This window comes from Schistocerca nitens, chromosome 6, assembly GCF_023898315.1.
Source record: "Schistocerca nitens isolate TAMUIC-IGC-003100 chromosome 6, iqSchNite1.1, whole genome shotgun sequence".
Classification (NCBI taxonomy): Eukaryota; Metazoa; Arthropoda; class Insecta; order Orthoptera; family Acrididae; genus Schistocerca; species Schistocerca nitens.
In genome coordinates, this window is record NC_064619.1 from 199,287,467 (window position 1) to 199,311,349 (window position 23,883).

At 40.0% G+C, this 23,883-nt stretch overlaps 1 protein-coding gene across 1 annotated transcript in view; it reads right to left on the minus strand.

The window, feature by feature from the left end:
• Window positions 1-23,883, minus strand: part of LOC126262233 (multiple epidermal growth factor-like domains protein 8) — a 338,254-nt gene that overhangs the window by 127,634 nt on the left and 186,737 nt on the right. The window contains exons 16-22 of the mRNA XM_049958701.1: window positions 15,086-15,350; window positions 12,224-12,437; window positions 9,723-9,914; window positions 9,444-9,617; window positions 6,249-6,440; window positions 5,976-6,160; window positions 4,938-5,149 (exon numbers count right to left, since the gene is read on the minus strand). Of these exons, the coding sequence (XP_049814658.1) occupies window positions 4,938-5,149; window positions 5,976-6,160; window positions 6,249-6,440; window positions 9,444-9,617; window positions 9,723-9,914; window positions 12,224-12,437; window positions 15,086-15,350 (1,434 nt within the window). The remainder of the gene's footprint in view (window positions 1-4,937; window positions 5,150-5,975; window positions 6,161-6,248; window positions 6,441-9,443; window positions 9,618-9,722; window positions 9,915-12,223; window positions 12,438-15,085; window positions 15,351-23,883) is intronic.

The window sequence follows — 23,883 nt, forward strand, 5'->3', positions numbered from 1 at the left end:
CTTTATGGATCCAAATTTCATCTTGTTATGAACCACAAACTGCTTGTCTCCTTGTTTCATCCATCAACGTCGCTTCCCGACAAGGCTGAACACCGCCTCCAGCGTTGGGCTCTTTACTTGTCTCGTTTCAATTATGAGATTCATTTCCGGCCGACGGCTCAACATGCGAATGCTGATGCACTGTCTCGCCTTCCCGTGGGTCCTGATCTGGCATTCGATAGGGACGAACTTTTGTGTTTCCACCTGGATGTTGCCAAGCAGCGGGTTGTGGACAGATTCCCATCACCGGGGACCGGCTGGCAGCTGCTATGGGTTCTGACCCTACCCTCTCCCAGGTTTTACGCTGTATTCAGAAGGGTTAGCCAGATCGTCCGTCCGCTAAGACTTCTGATCCATTGTGGGACTACTACGCTTTGCGCTACCGCCTCATGGCTAGGGATGGTGTTATCCTCCTTTCCACCGACAACGCGTCGCTGCGCGTTGTGGTACCTGCGTCTTTGCGTGCTTCGATCTTGCGCCTCCTTCACCAAAGGCACTGGGGTGTCTCTCACACAAAATCTCTGGTGCGCCATCATGTGTACTGGCCTGGCATCGACTCTGAAATCGCACACATGGTCGCTGCCTGCGGCCCTTGTGCGTCACAGGCCGCCACCCCGAAGTCATCTTTGTCACCGTGTCCTTCGCCTGAAAAGCCCTGGGAGTGCATTCATGCTGACTTCGCAGGACCTGGCTGAATGACTGGTCTGCACATTTAAGGCTCAGATGAGGAAACTCCTGACTTCTTCTGCTGCTGATGATGCGCTTCTCCAATTTCTGGCTTCTTACCATTTCACCCCCATGGGCGACCACAGCCCGGCTGAGCTCTTACATGGCCGACAGCCCCACACGCTACTTCATCTTCTGCGGCCTTCCACCTCACGGCCGCAGGTGCCTTCGCTTGGCCGGTTCACTGCCGGTGACCTTGTATGGGTATGAGGATATGGCAGGCAGCCAAAATGGCATCCGGGCTGCACCTTAGGACACCGTGGCCGACGCCTGTATGAAATCCAAAGAAACACAGGTGTTGCAGTGCGTGATTCGGACCAGCTTCAGCCTCGGGTGCAGGCAACGCCTGTTCCGGATGCCCCTACACCACCTTCAGTTCTACCTGACGCTCGGGATCTTGGCATCTCTCATTACTCACAACGCAGCCATCTCACCGTCATCTCGGTGCCAGCACAAGAATGGACACCACCAGGAGACGTCCCCATGCAGGAACCGGATGACCATCATCTTTCGGAGCAATTCTACTCGCCTCCTTCTCCTACGGACGCTGACACATTGCCCATGTCTCCTGTTATATCAACCGGACTTGCCGCAACGGGCAGATTGGTGCACGGGGCCCCAGCAGATTCGACCCCTATGTCTCCTGTCATCTCGACCCGTTATCATTGGGGACACTTCCGTCCGTATGGGAAGCCTCCTCCTCAAGACCTCAAGGGCAGTCAAACAACGCCTATGGACGTTAACCATCTACAGGCCACCTCCATCAAGACCAGTGCAAAAATTTCAAATGGGGGAAAAGTGTTGTGATGCGCCGATCATTCAAAGTGCCGCCGCGCAATTACGCGCATCCTCTACATGCGGCGCTGTCTGCCAGCCATGCAGCAGCCACGCCACCTAAGCGGCCAGCATCCGCTAGGCTTGGACTCAGTGCAGACTTGACCGTTACTGTGTACACATGCCTTACGTTGTCTACTCGCTCTGTGACTTACATGTATTGTGTCATCTTTTGAAATATAAGTGTTCAACTTCATATTATAGCAGTAAGTACTTTTTTCTATTCCATCCCAAGAACTTTTCAAAGCACCACCATAACCTATGTGTTTCCACAAATACCTGTTCAAATAATTTCTCAAATCCAAAATTGTGTTACCCTTAGTCTCTGAATTCTTCTCAACATTCCTGTAGGCATCTTAATATTTATGGGACTACAGAAGAGATCTGTTGCCTCAAACCTTGTCATCCTCTCCACAGACAGTGGGTCTACGTCTCTTGTGATGAATTGTAGGGATTCTCTGACAGAAGTCGTCCACCAGCTGTCTGACACTTCTATCTACATACCTTACTTTAAGAATCTCTTTCCAGATACTGTATGACCTCCAGTGGCTATTCACGTCTCTAGGGAATCCCTGCACCTTTCATAAATATCTGTCTCCTTTCTTTTAACAAATCACCCACACATAATCACCTTCTACAAACTCACCAATATTTAATGCTACTTGGAAAAAAAAAGCGCAAATAAATTCATATAAGCTGAGGTATTCCTGCGCCATGTACTAGAGAAATTCTTCCTAACCACTCAATATCTGACATGGAATGTCATGTTCAGATACTTTTATGACATTTTCATGATAACGGGATGCGATTATGATGTGCTAACCGGTCCTTGGGCCACCTCTAATCAACAATACCTCTGCTATTACAGACTTACTCCTTCACCAATAATAAGCCTGTCTCTCACAGTATTCCACTTGCTGACCTGAAAAACTTTTTGGTCAAAAATATATCCTGTCTCACTTCTCTTACACTCACAATACTCAGTTAGAAGTGCTAACCTGCTACAAAGGAGCATACCCCACATTACATTATACTTCTACAGTCTAGAACTAGAGAAATTCTTCCTAACCACTCAATATCCGACATGGAATAGGAGTAGGTATTAAAATCCATGGAGAAGAAATAAAAACTTTGATGTTCGCCGATGACATTGTAATTCTGTCAGAGACAGCTAAGGACTTGGAAGAGCAGTTGAATGCAATGGACAGTGTCTTGAAAGGAGGGTATAAGATGAACATCAACAAAAGCAAAACGAGGATAATGGAATGTAGTCGAATTAAGTCGGGTGATGCTGAGGGAATTAGATTAGGAAATGACACACTTAAAGTAGTAAAGGAGTTTTACTATTTGGGGATCAAAATAACTGATGATGGTCGAAGTAGAGAGGATAGAAAATGTAGACTGGCAATGGCAAGGAAAGCGTTTCTTAAGAAGAGAAATTTGTTAACATTGAGTATTGATGTAAGTGTCAGGAAGTCGTTTCTCAAAGTATTTGTATGGAGTGTAGCCATGTACGGAAGTGAAACGTGGACGATAAATAGCTTAGACAAGAAGAGAATAGAAGCTTTCGAAATGTGGTGCTACAGAAGAATGCTGAAGATTAGATGGGTTGATCACATAACTAATGAGGAGGTATTGAATAGAATTGAGGAGAAGAGGAACTTGTGGCACAACTTGACTAGAAGAAGGGATCGGTTGGTAGGACATGTTCTGAGACATCGAGGGATCACCAATTTAGTATTGGAGGGCAGCGTGGAGGGTAAAAATCGTAGAGGGAGACCAAGAGATGAATACACTAAACAGATTCAGAAGGATGTAGGTTGCAGTAGGTACTGGGAGATGAAGAAGCTTGCGCAGGATAGAGTAGCATGGAGAGCTGCATTAAACCAGTCTCAGGACTGAAGAGCACAACAACAACAGTCTAGAACAGTCTAGGAATCTCATCCTCTGTCAGCTCCAGTGCTCTTGTCCTGCATAGGGACTATCCTCTCAACCCTCTCCCGTCACACACTCATAAAATAGTGGTATTCCACCAACTGCCCCATGTAAAAAATATCTTGGTGCATTTCAGTACCACTCCTACCCAAATCTATTACAACATGGGACATATGCATGTGGCAGACTTCTGTTGTAAGACTTCTCCCATTTGTCAACACATATTTTATCCCACCAGTGACAGCATCACGTATGAAAGAAGCCATGTCACAGGTAAATTATGCTGCAACTACTGAATGTCTTTATATGGGTATAACTACAATCAGTAGCTATCCTTTATAACTAGATGTTGCCAAAATGAAGGCATGATCATATTTGACTGCACGAAGGCAGAACATGATAGTCAACTTCAACAATTACTTCACAACTGTATCATCAGGATCCTCAATCCCAAACATAATTTTCTCTGAACTGTGATGGTAGAAATTGTTCTTTCAACACATCATTTGTACAATCCTGCTGGCTACAATGTCTGCTTGTCCTTGACCCACACTCACCATCAATGTATTTTTATAATCTATGTAGTACATTCCATGAGTACTTTTATACCTAACATTACAAGAGGGATTCTTCTGTTCTCATGTCATCCAGTACCTTGTTATACTGGTATTGTGAGTACAGCAGTTGCAACAGGTAATGTTGTAAAACTGCAATTGCTACTTCCCCTTCAACACCTTTTATACACTCTTGTTTCATCAAGACAAAAAATCTTAAGAGATGAATAGAATATGTACTATGAAAGGTTCAAGCTGTTTCAACTTGAGAAGTAAAACTATGAAAATTATAAATTATTTCCTTAAAATATATATCAATATTTAACAAATAATGTAAACAATTTGGGAGTAATTGACTTCACTCACTGAAAAGTTGCAGCATTGAGCTGCTGACAGGGTCACACAAAATAGAGAAGGAAAAAATCCTAGATTTCCAAATCAATTCTTTCTCGAGCAGTGCACACACACATGCACATGTACATGCACACTTATGACCCTGGACTGGTGTTCAGCAGATGGACTGCCGAACTATAATCCCTACTCTACTACTACTACTACTACTACTGCTACCACTACTACACTGTGTACCCAGCCAGCAGCATGTAGGGGCACATCTCTCTCTCTGTGTGTGTGTGTGTGTGTGTGTGTGTGTGTGTGTGTGCACATGCTCGAAACAGAATTTATTCCAAAAGCCAGCAAGTTTTCCTTCTCTATTGTGTGCCTGTTGACAACATTTCTCTTATTCAATGAGAAGTCTCCTTTACTTCTAAATTATTTGCATAACAATATTTTTTCACTTTTGTATCCCAAAGGTGAAAAACAGTTTGGTAAAACAAATGAAATTCTTACTTTGTCACAAACACCTTGACTTTTGTTGGCACTACAGTTTCGAGGACACATGACAATGGAACAGTTAGATCCAGTCCAGCCATCTTTACAAACACACTGATCATTATGACAAGTATGGTTTCCACTACAGTCTTTCTCACATGTCATCACTGTGTAACTGGCATTAAATCCCTCTGACAAGTCAGCTTGCTTATAATAAACTGTTAAAATACCTAAAAAAACACAAAGACATCATGAGTCACAAAAAAATAAAATGAATATGCCATACCAAACTTAAGAGAATTCAAACATGGTGAAACAAGGCAAAAGGCAAGTTGCTTGTCCAGTATGACACATACAGACTAAACATAAACATTAACTGAGACCACAGAGGCTGTTCAAGAAACATTTCCACAAACTCTAAGTAGCCAATATCTGTTAGAGTTGGTAAATGAAGATTTTACAACAAATACCTGGCTTTGTTTATGCAAATCTCTTCATGTGAGACTTCAATGCTAAATATGCAGTGCCTGTGTTGTTTAGAAGTATGATGAAATATTCCTCTGGACATGCATACATGTCTAAGGGAACAGGCAGGCAATGTGGTGACTGCAGCCATAATGAAACACATGAACCACATTCACAGCTGCGAATGTGGACTACCAGCAGCTGTACAATGTAATGACAACAATGAAAATTTGTGCCAGATTGGGACTCGAACCTGGATATCCTGCTTATCATGAGCGAGAAAGGCCATTTTCCTACATTACATAATTAGAACTAATGGGAGAAAGGATCATCACTGGAGTTGCAAGTATGATATATGAAATCTCAATGTATGTGGCAGGAGCCCAAATACATGATTGATGTCAGTCAGACTGCCACAAGTACACGAATGAAGCAAGTGCAAAGTACAAGTGAGATCTATGCATCATCTGTGGAAAAACTGAGTAGTTCCCACATTTCCTATTTAATGATTTCACCAACACACATATTTGCTAATATTACAGACTCTAATACAAAGTTTAGTCGACAAATGATGATAAATGTTACACTGACCTGATTTTGCCTCAACAGTTACAGGGTATTCTGTATCTGCTGAGCAAAATACTCCCAGTACATGATTCTGATGGCTGCCTGATGCTGACATGAAATCTGGTAGACCATCATAAACATAAATGCTGTTTTCCTGGCAGCTGACATTAATATCATCATGGATTGTAAACTGCACCACACTGGACTGGCTGCAGAACAATATAAAACAAAACAACATTATAATAAAGAGCTGATCAAATCATCTGAAAAGAGTTATTTCATTCAAGAAAGACAAACCTTGGATGAGAGGTTACAGACTTGTTCTGAACGTCAAATGGGCTTACAATCCACAGGCATTCATGAATTGGTATAGTACGTTGGCGTTGTTCCCATGGAGTTAGTTGTCCAAGACGGCTGCCTAATCCTTGACTTTCTAATCCAGTGAGCATTCCCCGAGATGCACACTCATAATAGCACATGCCTCCATGTCTAATCAGATTACAAAAAGAAAATTGACAAAGTTTAATGTAACTTACGTACAACATTGCAAAACAACTCAGATGAATGAGGACACAATTGAAATAAAACCACCTTCAACATAAAGAGTACCTGAAAAAAGTAAGATAACAATAATTTGCCACAAAAAAGACAACCATCTTTGAAAAAAATATAAACTCTTTCATCTATTAATTTTGAACCATAAATCTGCATCATTCCCCAGTTTCTACACGAGTTTCTCCAATTTTCAGATGATGGTTAATTGAATAAAAGGTGTTCCAGTAGAATTGGTCAATATTCAGGGATATGACAGAAATGATCAATTGAAGAAAAAAACTTTTATGGGCATATGTCCCCTTCTGAATGGTTTCTGAGATAGAACATATTTAACTGATATTTGTTTTTGGGGTTGTGGTGCACATGAGTATGTCTTCCCCACGCAACTTCTTTGGTGTTCTATTTGAACCCAAACAACCTTGCTTTTTCAACCTCTTTGCTCAAGATGTCCTTTTGCCATTAAACTAACCCACTGAATGTGCAGTTGTCCACAGTGTGTAGTGAGTGAAGTAGCGTGGGGAATCATGCACAGGCTAAAATGTCACACATCTATACTATTGTGTAATACATAGGTACAATGTATGTTCACAGTTTTTTTGTGATGGTAGTGCTCCTGCTACTTTCGAAGAGTACCATCGGTGCTTTCAACTTGTCCAAGTCCTGATCGCAGAGTGTTTACAAGAGTTTTGAGCACAATGTATAAAACAGGTATTCTTCCAAGTTCCCATTTCTCTTCCGAATGTTTAGTTCAACTACCTGTACAGCAACAGCAACACATCGTTGTAACGGTGCAGCGTAATCCTGCTGTCAGTACACAGCAACTTTCTGCATGTATCAGTATCCCACAACCATGCATATGGCAAACATTTGATGTGGAAATCTTGGACCCATTTCACACATAGCGTGTCCTTAATCTTCATATTGGTGACAATGCCACACAACTTGAATTCTGTTACTACTTAAATGACAATTGTCATTTGCTTCCATTAATATTATTTGCTGATGAAGCCAGATTTACGCAGAATGGAATCAATAACCACACAATAATCATGCATGGTCGTAGGAAACCCCCACACGTTACAGTGTAAACCAATTTCTAAGTCACAATGCTTGGTGCAACATGATCAGTAACGTGTTGATAGATGCAGTTATTTCAGAAGAGCAAATGGTGGGACATAATTTTTGAAAAATTCATTTTTTAACCACCTTGAGGACATTCCTTTGGCCATGCTGATTGTAATTGTACTTCCAGGATGGCGGAGAACCTTCACATTTTATCAGACATGAGAGGGAACATCTCAACTGCACTTACCCTAATTGCAGGATTGGTTGTGGTAGACAGTTAACTGGTCACAAGATCATCAGACCTTATGCCAATAGATTTTTTGTTTATGGGATTGCATGAAGTCTGAGATGTGCATATGAAAAGTGAATATGTGAAATGAATTGCCTGGACATATCAGGGATGATGCTGCCCACATTAAGAAACACCCAAAGGCACTCAGACAAGCAAAACATGTTCCTTCAAAAGTGCACAAATGACAAGTGATTTGATATTGACAATGGGCTGTTCGAATCTTTACTGTGAACTGTACAACACATGTAATGTGGTGTGTGATAATTCTTAGGGCTGAATGAGTAAAAAAGTACATATTTTTCAACTGATATGTTGTGAAATGCATGTCGTAATGTTTACTAACTGTTGTACATGAGTAAACACGACAAATGGTTCAAATGGCTCTGAGCACTATGGGACTTAACTTCTGAGGTCATCAGTCCCCTAGAACTTAGAACTACTTAAACCTAACTAACCTAAGGACATCACACTCATCCATGCCCGAGGCAGGATTCGAACCTGCGACCGTAGCGGTCTCGCGGTTCCAGACTGTAGCACCTAGAACTGCTCGGCCACCCCGGCCGGCAGTAAACACGGCAATGTATTGCACAATCCACTGTCAGGTTTACACACGTACAACAGTTAGTTAACATTACAACATGTGTTTTACAACACATCCATTGAAAAATATGTATTTTTTACTCATTCAACTGTTGTACATGTATAAACCTTACAATGTATCGCACAATACACAATATAAATAATGCTGTCCATTAAATGTGTTTTACCTCGGTAACCATTTGGAATAAGGCATACGCCCACATGAAGTTTTTTGCTTCAAGTTACTGTTTGTGTCACATCCTGGATATTAAGCATTCCTCTTGGGACATCCTGTATATGATGACTTGTACCTGCATTTAGTCTTTCTGCTAGTCTAGTCACTTAAAGCACTCTGAACTCACCTTTTATGCACATCAAACAAACAACAGTTAAAGTGATGCCAAATAAAACATTACACTGTATTAATAAAACATTCTCACTGCAAGTATAGGAGTAGATTTTAATTTTAATGACTGAAACACACTGTAGGAAACAGTAACTTGAAGATTCGGACATTTGCTATAAACCAGTTTCTTGTTCTTTACTGTTCACTGACTGATTTGTAGAACTGCATCTCAGGAAGATCATTCCTGATGACATTACTAGATGTATGAGAGACCACATAATCAGTGATCAAGTGTCTTGCAATATTTTGTAAAATGTATATATTATCAATATTGTATATATTATCAAATCATACCTGAATTACAATCAGTAAAGGAGGTGAACAATAATGGAAACAGGATTCCATGTCTGCATTATCTGTGCTACCTACTCTCAGGAACTGCACTGCAGCAAAAAATGCTGACTGTCAGAAGAGCTTTCCTACAGTGTACTTCCTAGCCCAATATTTGGATCTGCAAACTGACTGACTGAAATACTTCCAAAGATGGCTATGATAATAACTGTTTTATGTTCTCTTTTTGGTATTTTAAGTAACAATTAAATAAATAAGAAAGGTAATTACTTAAAATCCTAAACTGAACAAAATTAATTCTTACCTTGGATCACCATAATAGCCCTTCTTACATCTTTCACAATTTTGACCTTCTGTATTGTCTTGGCAAAAACATTCGCCTGTCTGACGATCACATATTCCTTTACTATAGTTCCCGTGCTCATTACAATTGCATAACTGACAACCACTACTGGTTGCGTTACCATAACTTCCTGGCCTAATGTATGAGAAAATGAATTTAACATTTTTAAGAAATATTTTTTACTTCACATACTCGTTATTAGCATATTTATGAACATTGGAAATTTTCAAATAATCTTACCGGCAAAACTGACAAAATTCTCCTTCAGTCCAGTCATGGCAACTGTCACATTTCCCAACACCTTCCAAACAAGTAGAGTGATTGTTGCAACCACAATTAATACCACAGTCTTCACCTGTCCAGCCAAGCTCACATTTACAGACATAATCTGGAGGACCACCACAGTACCCATGGATGCAATCATTGTCACAACTAAAAACAGAACAAAAATTAACATTTTAATGTGCTGAGATGCTCATTCAATTCAAAACACACAAACTTAAATTATCTTCATAAAGTGCTCTGCAAAAGCTATATTAGATTTTTTAAGGTGAAGAGTAAAAGGAAGTATAAGTCAATGAGCACACAATTCCTATGTAAAAAGGAGGTGTTTTCATTTTTATGTTTTAATAAAATCTTCATTAACACTGACAAATTAATGTTAGTTACACATGTTTTGCTAGTTTTCTGGGTTATTAAGAAGCTACACTGGGACACTGGTAAAGTGGTAATTGACAATGAAGAACAAACATGTGAGGTCCTCCCAAGAGTAGTAAAAGATATTCGTTTAATTCCTGCTACATGATAAATAACACAAATTTAAAGACTGTCAATTCAACTGAATACATAGGGATTACAATTTCAAACAACTAGAATTGGAACCATCACATAGAAAATGTTGTGGGGTAGGTGAACCAAGGACTGCATTTTATTGGCAGACCACTTAGAAGATGCAACTGATCTACTAAAGAGATTACCTAAACTATGATTGTCCATCATATGCTTAAGTATTGATGTGTGCAATGGGATCTCATGAGAGAGGATTAGGGAAGGATATCAAAAAAGTTCAAAGAAGGGCAGTTCGTTTTGTACTACTGCGAAATAGGGGAAAGAGTGTCACAGAAATGATTAACAAAGGCATTTTTCATAGCAGTGAGATCTTTTCACAAAATTTCCGTCACCAACTTTCTCCTCTGAATGTGAAAATATTTTGTCAACTACAACGTAAAAAAGGAGAAATGATGATCATAATAAAATAAGAGAAATCACAGCTCACATGGAAATAATTAGGTGTTCATTTTGCCCAAATGCTATTCGAGAAAGGAATGGTCCAGAAATAGTCTGAAAACTGTTCTATGAACCCTTTGTCAAGCACACGAATGTGAATTGCAGAGTAGTGATGTAGATAGGGCCAAGATAAAACTGCAAGTGACCTTTACTGAGGTCTTCTATGAATTCAGTGCATGAAAATTTTAGCATAAAGCTTTATTATTAAAAAAATTGAAGTTGATATATGCTACAAAAAATTTTTCACGTGAATCAATAGCAGTACTGAAGGTCACGAGTCTTACACGTATTAGGCACCATAACACATTGCACACTTGACAATTGTAAGATGGCTTTCCCAATATGTGTCTAAATGCTTCAGACTCTCCCAATTCCATATTTGTTTTATATAGCCATGAGCCACCTTACTAAAACCATTAAGTGTCAAAGTCACCCTAAGTATTTTGTCTCTTATTTCAACTACCAAGTGGTCTTTTCTAAAGCTTCCTGGTGCACAACACCTCCTCCAGTCAGAGAGGAAGTGATCTATTCTTGTGATGATACTTATCCTTCATATAATGTTACTGACATGCTTTAGTTCAGTACAGGCAATGGCAAAGATCGTTATTAACAAGATCCTTGTAAGCAAAAGAAAAATAATAAATAGTTGCAACAGTAACAAATGTAATAATGATGCAAAGAAGATAAGATAAAGCCGTGGCGGAACTGACAGTAACTGAATCAAGAATGTAGAAAGAAGGAAACATTTTCTTATAAACTGTCGCAAGCAGATTACATGACATAGTTATGATCAAATATCAAAAATGGGCTCAATATTATGGTACAAATCATTAAAAAATTTAAGTTAATTTGTAATGGTATTATAACACATTTAAATAGTACTTTTTGTCTGCAGAGGTGAAAATTCTACGGGATTCTAATGTACAGAAGACAAACTTACAATGAAAAGGCCCTTGATAATGTTTATCTGAAAGTAGTAGAGTGTAAAATTTATTTTGTTTATTACGTAAAAATTACTCACTTTATCAGGAAGTGTTGTTCCAATATTTTCATATCCATAAAGAAACTAATTATTTCTCTTGAAGTTACATTAATTTCCATGAGTTTCAAACAAGGATGATCAACAACAGATATAGGTTTTCCACAAACAATAATTCAACCAAACTCACTCACATTAATTTTGCCTCCACATCACCCCAATTTTTAGAATTTTTATACAAGTCTTTCTCTCATTTTGGAAGGAATTTAGACTTCTATATTACAATGCCTCTTAGGATCCACTTGAGGAACATGCAGCAAAATTAACTCATCTATGTGAATAGCTTTTACTCTGTAACACTAATAAATTTTCTTTGTGTGGTTCTCCAGTTATCTATGGACAATACTGAGATGTTCAGTTATTTCTACAGTGATTAATGACAGAAATACAGATTTATAATACAGCAAAACCTTACGTCTTTACACAGGTATGAATCCCATCTCCTATAAATCCTTGTTTGCACTTGCAAGTGTAGGAACCATGTGTATTTGTACATTCAGCATTTGGATGACAATCATCGAGTCCCAAATCACATTCATCCACGTCAGGGCACATTGCATATGACCATCTTGTTCCATTCATATCTAGTGTTGTGTTATGATACAAATTTACTGCAGCAGAGCAGGAGTCTGTAATGAAAAGTATTTCATGTTTATATAAGTTTAGGAGGCATTGCTTTGGCATTATGAAACATCACATCTAAAAATTAAATTGACAAGACAGAGTACTCAGGACATTGCAGTTATACAGAGAGAAGGTGGAAAACAAAGTACATAAACATAATACATAGCATTTATGATATGTCAATGGCTTCTGTCAGGATAGGAAAACTCATGAGGAAAATTTTCCACTGGAAGAGGAGTAAGGTAGGGTAGCCCTAGCCCTGAAAACTATTACTATCTTTGAGATGGCTATGACCAAAATTATTTGCCAAGAAAGGGAATGAGAATAAATGGGAAAAGACTCACTAACTTGAGATTTGCAGATGATATAATAGTCCTAGGCAAGAATATGGTACAAATGCAATCCTCTATAAATGATTCATCTGATCCACAATGAAATTTTCACTCTGCAACAGAGTGTATGCTCATATGAAACTTCCTGACACATAAAACTGTGTGTCAGACCGAGATTTGACCTTGGAACCTTTACCTTTCGCGGACAAGCTTGAGCTGTGCCTGGGTAGCTCTATAAGCAGAGCACTTGCATGTGAAAGGCGAAGGTCCCTAGTTCAAGTATCAGCCCTTAACACAGTTATAATCCATCAGGAAGATTTATCAGATAATTGCGAAAAAGTGAGCCTTAAGATAAATCTGTGCATGAAATATAGCACGCACATCAAGTAGGTAACTGCAAGACAAAAAATACTGAACAATAAATCTTGAACAGTTAATTGATATCCAAGAAGATTTAAAACCAAAATTTTTTGCTGAATCAAGCTGGGTTGGAGGTCTTATGGAAGAAACACAACTGGTTTTAAATCTGATATGCCAACATACTTAAAAAGGTTATTTTCGAACGGTGTGTTCTTTCTGTTCTAACACATGGCTGTGAAATGTGAATTTTAAACAAGTTTTTCAGAAGGAAACAATGAATAAAGGAAACTATGAACAACTCAGAGAGCTAAGGAAAGGTCACTCCTGGGTCTCACCAGAAAAGGCGGAAAAGAGAAGACATAACAGCAATAACAGGAGTTTAGGATATTGTGCAACAGGTAAAAGTTCTAAAATGGAAACAGGCAAGGCATATTGCACAAAGAAATGACAGAATACAGACAAAGGTAGCAGTAGAGAGGAGTCCCAAAGAAAGATCAAGGTCACAAGGCTGACCAGTGTAATAAAGAAGTGAAGAAAGTCGCAGGTAGAGAGACAGAGAGGCATGAATATGGCAACTGAAATTGTATTTTTTTAACTTAAGATTAAAGAAGCTACATCCTGTAAGGGTTTAATTAGCAGAACGATAAATATCTAAACAATATTCAAAGACAAGAAAAATAACTGGAAGGAAATAAGAAACCAAATTAAATAATTGAAATAGGTGTGTACAGTGATGAATATCAATGCCACACTCACTACTACAGTTGAATTCATCATAATGCACAATTAATACAGTTGCAGGATACCACAAAATGAATAGCATGAAATATAAGCTGAAGGATGGTTACAGCAAAAAGACAGATTATGATGCAGAGAGCACTGAATCTCATTAGACAGCAATACTGGAAAGATAGACAATAAAACTAAAAAAGAACACATTAATAATATTATGAAAAGGAAAGTTCCTACTCACCATATAGCGGAGATGCTGAGTTGCAGTTGAGCACAACAAAAAGACTGTCACAAATTAGCTTTCGGCCAGTATGGCATTCATGAAAAACACAAACACACATGCAAACACAACTCGCACCCACATGACTGCAGTCTCTGGCAACTGAAGCCACACTGCCACACTGGTGTGTGTGTGTGTGTGTGTGTGTGTGTGTCATCTATTTTTGCCGAAGGCCATACTGGCTGAACGCTAATTTGTGACAATCTTTTTGCTGCGCCTATCTGTGACTCAGCATCTCCTCCATGTGGTGAGAAGCCACTTTCCTTTTCAATTTATTGTTACATTCCATCCTGGATTTTCCATTGTTTGAAAGAACACACTAAAATCTCCAACTTAATAGCGTGTGCAGGAATCTAAAAAATTGTAAAACACATACTTATTCACTTCATTTTTGGTTAAAACAGAGGGCAGATCGAACAATGGGCAAGAATGCACATTTAGTGTGTGATGATGTAACATATCCAGGAAGGAAAGTGGGCTTGGTTGGGGAAGTCAGAAATGAAGAACAGGTCACTCAAATTCCAGGATGAGAGAACCCACAACCTTCTAATGTGCTCAATGAAGAGTAATGTAGTATTCCTTATCTAGAAAAATTAGCAAATAAACTACATACTACAATAAAGCAACAAAATGGCGAGTTTAATTGAGCAAAATGTTACCAGTAACATATGTATGTGCGTGCTCTGACTTTCAAAGCCTCTTCAACAAAAGTACTACAAATAAAGTAAAATATAATTGTTTGTTCCAAGTAAGTTATTACATCTCTTGAGTATGCAGCTGTTGGTAGCTTGTAGTTTGTTACACAACATATACACAACAGTAACTTTGTACTAACAATTCAATTTATCTTTGTAGTATATCAAAATACATTTTTTTCTGATTGGTTGTTTTTGTGTGTTTTATTGCTTTTAATAGAAAAATTAATATTAAAGGAAATATAACTACTAACCAATATGGGGATGGCTAAAATCTCCTTCAACACACACTCCCAAAATGGGGTTTTCCTGGCTATAGCACCATCCACAACCCAAACTTTGTAAACAACTGGAACAGTTTGTGTGCCTCTTGCAAGACTTGCACTGATTATTGCTTTGTAGTCCCACATGCCTTCCACGTCCTTGAGGATTAGGTGCCAACACATAAACTTGGTCCACCCACTCCCGACACTGTCCAAACTGATACTCAGAGGTATATATAGAAAACGAGAAACACTCCTGCAATAAAATAAGTTTAACATCACACAAAATAACAAACATAAAGCACATCCAGTACAAGATAAAGTAAGTAAACAAACTTATTGGAATGAAACATTTACATATTTGATATAAAACATGAATGAAATGGATGAATTATAAACAGTACACACAACATTTTGTATCAGGCTGACAAGACTCATTACATTATCACCATAAAACTGCCTAAAATCACATATCATTTATTACACAAGGAAGGAATCAAGGATATTATCTATCAGATTATCTCAGTCCCGACACTTATTTACTAGCTGCACAAATAAGTCATTTGGCCTGAACATATGTGAATAAGGATTTCCTAAAATAACAAGTTCCATTGTATTGTGTTGGCCACAAACGAGAGACTAGTTTCAGTAGAATTAACTTTCAAGATTTTTTATTACTCCTTTGGTGAGGGGCCTAGCATATCACAACTAAATACGAGTAGTCTTTCCAATTATTTACGTGTTAACAAGAACAAAATGTTAATTTTAGGAAAGGGAAAAAATCAGCTACTTTTTCATTTACACTATTCAGATGCTGTTTAGTAATTACTCCACAGATTCTAGCAATAGCAACAACAGTATTTGTAAGAATATTTACCTGTAGAAAGTACAGAACCTTGCATAGTAAGAATAGAAGATTTTCTTAAGTGACATTGTTCACTTTTATACTAACAATCCCAAAGTCCAAATATCATTACAAATAAAGGTTAATCTGGTTGTGGTCTTCAGTCTAAAGACTCATTTAATACAGCATTCCTGTGCAAGTCTCTTCATCACTGCATAACTACTCCAAACTACAACTATTTTAACCTGCTTACTGTAGCTGAGCTTGGTCTCCCTCTGAAGTTTTTACCCCCCCCCCCCCCCCAATACTTCCCACCTTACCAAATTGATGGTTTCTCGATGCCTCTGAACGAGTTCCATCAACTGATTCCTTCATTTAGTCAGGTTGGGGCATAAATTCTGTTTTTCCCAAAACTGGCTCAGTCCTTCCTCATGAGTTATTCAATTTACCAAACCGATCTTCAGCACTATTCTGCAGTGCCAAATTTCAAAGGCGTCTATCATCTTCCACACACACACATATTCACATAAGCAAGCACACCTCATACACACACGACTGCTTGCACCCGCAGATCTGACTGGAATGTGACTGTCACATGAAGGGCAGGGAAGGGGGAGGGAAAGAAGGGAACAGGTAGGGTGAGAGAAAAGTGCTGTACAGTGGGGCTTGTGGGGCTAGAGACTGCCAGTTGCAACGTTGGAAAGTGGTGGTGGTGGTGGTGGTGGTGTGTGTGTGTGTGTGTGTGTGTGTGTGTGTGTGTGTGGGTGGGTGGGTCGGGGGGGGGGGGGGGGGGGGGCATGAAAGTAGAGGACCAAGGACAGGGAAAGGATGGTTAGGTATATTGGCACAGAGCGGCACAGGAAGAGGGTGAGAGAATGTGAAAACGGAGGAGATGACAGGACAAGGGAGCGGAAACTGTGCTGGTGGGTGTGGGGACAGTAGCTTACATCTACATCTACATCTACATTTATACTCCGCAAGCCACCCAACGGTGTGTGGCGGAGGGTACTTTACGTGCCACTGTCATTACCTCCATTTCCTGTTCCAGTCGCGTATGGTTTGCGAGAAGAACGACTGTCTGAAAGCCTCCGTGTGCGCTCTAATCTCTCTAATTTCACATTCGTGATCTCCTCGCGAGGTATAAGTAGAGGGAAGCAATATATTCGATACCTCATCAAGAAACGCACCCTCTCGAAACCTGGCGAGCAAGCTACACCGCGATGCAGAGCGCCTCTCTTGCAGAGTCTGCCACTTGAGTTTGTTAAACATCTCCGTAATGCTATCACGGTTACCAAATAACCCTGTGACGAAACGCGCCGCTCTTCTTTGGATCTTCTCTATCTCCTCCGTCAACCCGATCTGGTACGGATCCCACACTGATGAGCAATACTCAAGTATAGGTCGAACGAGTGTTTTGTAAGCCACCTCCTTTGTTGATGGACTACATTTTCTAAGGACTCTCCCAATGAATCTCAACCTGGTACCCGCCTTACCAACAATTAATTTTATATGATCATTCCACTTCAAATCGTTCCGCACGCATACTCCCAGATATTTTACAGAAGTAACTGTTACCAGTGTTTGTTCCGCTATCATATAATCATACAATAAAGGATTCTTCTTTCTATGTATTCGCAATACATTACATTTGTCTATGTTAAGGGTCAGTTGCCACTCCCTGCACCAAGTACCTATCCGCTGCAGATCTTCCTGCATTTCGCTACAATTTTCTAATGCTGCAACTTCTCTGTATACTACAGCATCAACCGCGAAAAGCCGCATGGAACTTCCGACACTATCTACTAGGTCATTTATATATATTGTGAAAAGCAATGGTCCCATAACACTCCCCTGTGGCACGCCAGAGGTTACTTTAACATCTGTAGACGTCTCTCCATTGAGAACAACATGCTGTGTTCTGTTTGCTAAAAACTCTTCAATCCAGCCACACAGCTGGTCTGATATTCCGTAGGCTCTTACTTTGTTTATCAGGCGACAATGCGGAACTGTATCGAACGCCTTCCGGAAGTCAAGAAAAATAGCATCTACCTGGGAGCCTGTATCTAATATTCTCTGGGTCTCATGAACAAATAAAGCGAGTTGGGTCTCACACGATCGCTGTTTCCGGAATCCATGTTGATTCCTACATAGTAGATTCTGGGTTTCCAAAAACGACATGATACTCGAGCAAAAAACATGTTCTAAAATTCTACAACAGATCGACGTCAGAGATATAGGTCTATAGTTTTGCACATCTGCTCGACGACCCTTCTTGAAGACTGGGACTACCTGTGCTCTTTTCCAATCATTTGGAACCTTCCGTTCCTCTAGAGACTTGCGGTACACAGCTGTTAGAAGGTGAGCAAGTTATTTCGCGTACTCTGTGTAGAATCGAACTAGTTGCTTTTCTATTCCTTGGACACTTATTTCGATGTCAGCCATTTTTTCGTTTGTGTGAGGATTTAGAGAAGGAACTGCAGTGCGGTCTTCCTCTGTGAAACAGCTTTGGAAAAAGGTGTTTAGTATTTCAGCTTTACGCGTGTCATCCTCTGTTTCAATGCATCATCATCCCGGAGTGTCTGGATATGCTGTTTCGAGCCACTTACTGATTTAACGTAAGACCAGAACTTCCTAGGATTTTCTGTCAAGTCGGTACATAGAATATTACTTTCGAATTCACTGAACGCTTCACGCATAACCCTCCTTACGCTAACTTTGACATTGTTTAGCTTCTGTTTGTCTGAGAGGTTTTGGCTGTGTTTAAACTTGGAGTGAAGCTCTCTTTGCTTACCATAGGTTGAGGCTATGTGAAACATGGGAATACTTTTGGGAGTGGAGAAAGTGTTGTAAGGATAACTCCCATTTGTGCAGTTCAGAAAAGCAGGTGGTGGAGGGGTGGATCCAGATGGCCCAGATTGTGAAGCAGCCACTGAAATCTAGAAATCTAGCATGTTACATTCAGATGCTGAATATAACATGATAGATTTCAATGGCTGCTTCACAACGCACATCATCTGGACGTACCCCTCCACCACCAGTTTTTCTGAACTACGGTAGTGAAAGTATTCTGTGCAACATGTTCCCTGCTCCCAAAATTACCCCAGCCTCAGCCTACAGTAGCCTACTGCCCCCACATCCTCTGCGCAACAGTTTCCGTCCCCTCATCCTCTCACCACCATCCTTTTTACCTTCCGTAAACCTATACGTGTGCCTCCCTGCCAGACAGCGGTCTTCTCCCACCAACTGTACCCTGCTGTCCTTCCCCTTCCCCTTCTCCACCCAACAACAGACTGCTATGCTATTCACATCACAGTTGCATTCCATTTGGAGTTGCTGGTGGAAGTGGTCATAAGTGCATGAGGTGTGTGTGTGTGTGTGTGTGTGTGTGTGTGTGTGTCAGTGCGCGCGTGCGTGCGTGCATGTGCAGGTGCAGGTGCGCGCACGCACGTGTGTGTTTTCTTTGCTGAAGAAGGCTTTGGCTGAATGCCATTTAATGTGTAGCAGTCTTTTTGCTGAGCCTGTCTGTAACTCAATGGGTCATCTTTATGATGAGTAACAATCAATTCTCTTCCTAAGAACCTTAACAAACTACCCATTTCAGAAATGCTTTTTCAGCCATGTTGGCTTGTTCTATGTTTTTACATCTTTGCTTACTTGTGCAACCCATCTCTGTGTAATTCTCTTCCTAATTCCTGTGTAATTCTCTTCCTAATAATCTTAACAAATTATACATTTCAGAAATGTTTTTTGAGCCATTTTGGCTTGTCCTATGTTTTTAAATCTTTGCTTACTTGTACAAACCATCTGTGTGTAGTCGCCGGGTAGTTGAGTCTTTTGTTGTAGGTCCTTGGAGCAGCTTGTAGAGAGAGAGAGAGAGAGAGAGAGAGAGAGAGAGAGAGAGAGAGAGAGAGACCCGAAGTACATATGATGTATGCTGAGTTGTTCACGGAACTTATGGGTGCACAATTGTCTAAGCAGGTGGTGGTCAACAGAGTGGTGTCTGTCAGCAATGCTTGGGCACAATGTCCGGTTTACCCTCGATTAATCAGGCATAGTTGCTGATGTGGGTGTTGGTGTTGGTGTTCTGTTCATTTTCTGGTGCCATCTGTTCTGTCCTTTTGGGACAAGGTACTTGTTACTTGATTGACACACGTGCTTCCATGTTGAAATTGCTCCCACTACACTGGATGGCCTGTGGTTCTCAATCACTCTCTCTCAAGCATTAAATTCATCCTTTGGTGCCTCCGTTTGAAATAATCTGAGTGCCATATTTGTGTGTTTTAGAATTTCTTTTAGTTACAACTTGTTCAGTTATCTGCTTATTTTGTCATTTGTGCCTGAAATTAATTTTCATATGTTCTAGGCCGCCAGCTGTGTTAGTGATCACTGAGGTAGGACTTGAGTCTTATTTGTGTTGAAGTTGTTGCTTTCCTGACTGGGGTAGCAACTATAAAGTTGCCTACGACTGTAGTATGCAAATGCTACCGACCCAGTGCATCTTGGCTCTATATACTGTATAACTCTATTGAGATTTTGCCTCTTTCAAGAAAATTAATATTTATCTTTTTAAATATAATTACTATTGTAGCTGTTTTGAGTGTTAGCCCTCAAGATTTGCATGTTACCTTTTAAGCCACTTAAATTAATTTGCCTGAGTACTGTGCGATTTCCTGGTTCTTGCATTATCTTGTTATATTTACTTGAAGATTAACCGGTTAACCTTTTCAGTAATTCTTATCACAAAATTCTTGTTGTTATACTTAGGATTTGGTTGGAGCTTGGAGCCACACTCACATTGAACTTCTTGTCTTGGTCTGAGCATTTTCATATGTTCTGTGATTATTATGCATGAGTTATATGTTTGGTTGTTCGCTCTTGGCTTTTCGGTTGTTTGCTGTAGGCCTTCCGAGTTGTTCGTAGCGTTTGGAGGCACTGGCTCGGGGTGTTCTCTGTTACCCACCGGTTCAGCAGGTGTAGCCTATCAGTACGCGTATGCGTGCACGCTGCAGTGCGCCACTTCCCATCTCATCATAGCCTCCGAGATGTTACGGCCTTCTGGATTGCTGTGGCATCCCTCATAAGTTGAGTTCCTATCTTGTAGCAAATGGGCGTTAATTTAACCAGTAGTGCCGATTATTCTATACCATCTTATTCAAACCTGGCCTGACGTACCTGCCCCTTCCATATTTTCTCTGTTTGAAGTTTGGTTTTTAATGTAATAGTTTTGATATTGGTGTAATGCTCAATCTGTTAAATGGTACTTTATTACTTTCCCACGTCAGTACCTTGAATATGCCCAATGGGCTACCCTGACAGATCAAATATTGGATATTTGTGTTGATACCAGACTTGTGTAACCTTATGTATTACACTTTGTAAGCTATGTTCATTAATGTTAAGCACCCATTTGGCCTGCCAAATGTGGGAATTGTAATCTGTTTCATCATTGCTGTCATTGTTCACCCAGCACTCAGTGCATGTTTAAGTTATAGTTGATTGTACTACTTGCTTGTTAGTCCTTCCTAATTTGGTGCATTTTATTCATTCTAATTAAGTGATTAACTGTAGGAATTTTGGAGTAATTACCTGAATCATTTGTATTTTATTAGAATTTTTGCTAACTATGCAAGAAAAGATTACCGTGCAAGGTGGCACACTGGACTCGCATTCGGGAGGATGACGGTTCAATCCCGTGTCCGGCCATCCTGATTTAGGTTTTCTGTGATTTCCCTAAAACACTCCAGGCAAGTGCTGGGATGGTTCCTTTGAAAGGGCACGGCCAACTTCCTTTCCCATCCTTCCCTAATCCGATGGGACTTATGACCTCACTGTTTGGTCTCTTCCCCCAAACAACCCAACCCAATAAAAGATTGTTGTTTTGTAAAGTAATAAATGACTTGTGATAAATGGCCAGCACCTTTCCTCAAACCATTTAGTTATTTCCTAACCTGGGGGAAGGGGGGGGGGGGGGCTCCAATGACATATCAATTTTCTTGTTATTGCCAGTCTTCATTTTATTTTACTGACCAAATAGCAAAACTACTACTGGTGTGTTAGGCCCGAGTCAGTGTGCCATTAATAACTAAAGATGACCAACGTCATAAGTTACTGATAGTGAAATTAATAACAAACAGAGCATGAACTCTGAGCCTCATGTCTCTCCTGAACAGGATACTATCAAGAGTCTCAATTCTTATTGTATTGTTCCTTCTGGGTTATATGGCCTCCCCAAGGTCCTTAATTGTGATTAACATTACTGCTCTGGTGTGTCGTGTAGCAAAAAACTCATGTTCCCCTGTCTGATTCATTACAGTGCTGAATTAACGAACTTATTTCGAAATGTATTGACTTCCTCTTACTTTTTATTCAATGACCAGTACTATGAGCATACAGATGGATTTGCGATGGGGAGCCTGTTGTTGTCTATTATTGCCAATTTGTGTCTGGAAGATTTTGAGAAATGTACCTTGGAGTTGGCACCTTGGAAACCTGCGTGTTTTTTTTTCAAATATATAGATGATATTTTTGTTGTTTTGTCTCAGTGAAAGTTTTAAGGACATTTTAGAACACCTGAATTCAATCCACTTGAATAACAGTTTCACAATGGTGGGGGAAAAGCATGGCTGTCTTCCCTTTCTTGATGTGTTAAGTCACAAGGAAGGTGGATGGTACATTGGGACATGCCATTTATAGGAAGCCTACTAACACTGACTTGTATCTGCAGTCTGATTGTTGTCCCAATGCAGCTCAATGAAATGGTACTTTGTTCCTTGGTTCATAGGGTCCAAATCACTGCAGACCCTGAAAGTTTTTCAGCTGAGTTAGCCCATCTCAAAGTCACCTTTTGTCAGAATGATTATAGTGAAAGACAGCTCATACACGTGTTGCCCTATCGACCAACTGTGCAGCGGGGAAGTGACGATAATACTGAGGTGGCACCAAAGTCAATGGCTTTTGAGTTACGCAGGTAGCATTACGAGAAGTATTGGTCATATATTGCAGAAATATTGTGTAAAGAGCATTTTCTAACTGCCATCTAAGATCAGGCTCCTTTTAGGTTCTGTCAAGGGTGACACTGGTTTGCTTAAGGCATGTTTCTACAATGTTCCTTGCAGTTGTGGCATGTCATATACTGGTCAGATTATCACAACTGTGGATGGCAAGTACACTGAACGTAAGTGGCACACATGCTTACAACAGCATATCCGCCATTAAGGAATACTGTCTTGGCACCAGTCACCCTATTGAAAGTAAAAAGTTCCACTTCCAGCAATTGGGATAGTGTTATTAATTAAGTTGTTGAAATTAAATTAGGAAATAACCTCATAAATAGAGATGGCGGTTTTTGTTTAAATTCTGCATGGAATCCCGCTCTCCCCCTTGTGGAAAAGCAGAGGGACAGAGTTTGTGCTACTTCTCCCATTCATTATTAATTTCACTATTGTTGACTTCAGACATTAGACATTTTTGGTTTGTGATGGCATTAGTGTTTACTGTGTGTGTGTGTGTGTGTGTGTGTGTGTGTGTGTGTGTGTGTGTGTGTGTGTTATCTTTATGGAGATTCTCTGAAAACTGTGGTTTTAAATTTGCTTGCACAGGGCTTACTTGCTACAGTTTTGCCCTGAAAATGGCAGGGTGTGTATGGTGAAATATCAGCCGTTGTCAATGACATCACCCAGCTCCATTCCCGTAAGTTATTTTTACTTCTGGTGTCTCATTTTTAAGCCAATTCCCGTGGCACCATCTGTTTTAGTTCAACAACTGGTAGAAGCCGACCTCGGGGAAGATCAGTTTGGATTCCGTAGAAATATAGGAACATGTGAGGCAATACTGACCCTACGACTTATCTTAGAAGCTAGATTAAGGAAAGGCAGACCTATGTTTCTAGCATTTGTAGACTTAGAGAAAGCTTTTGACAATGTTGACTGGAATACTCTCTTTCAAA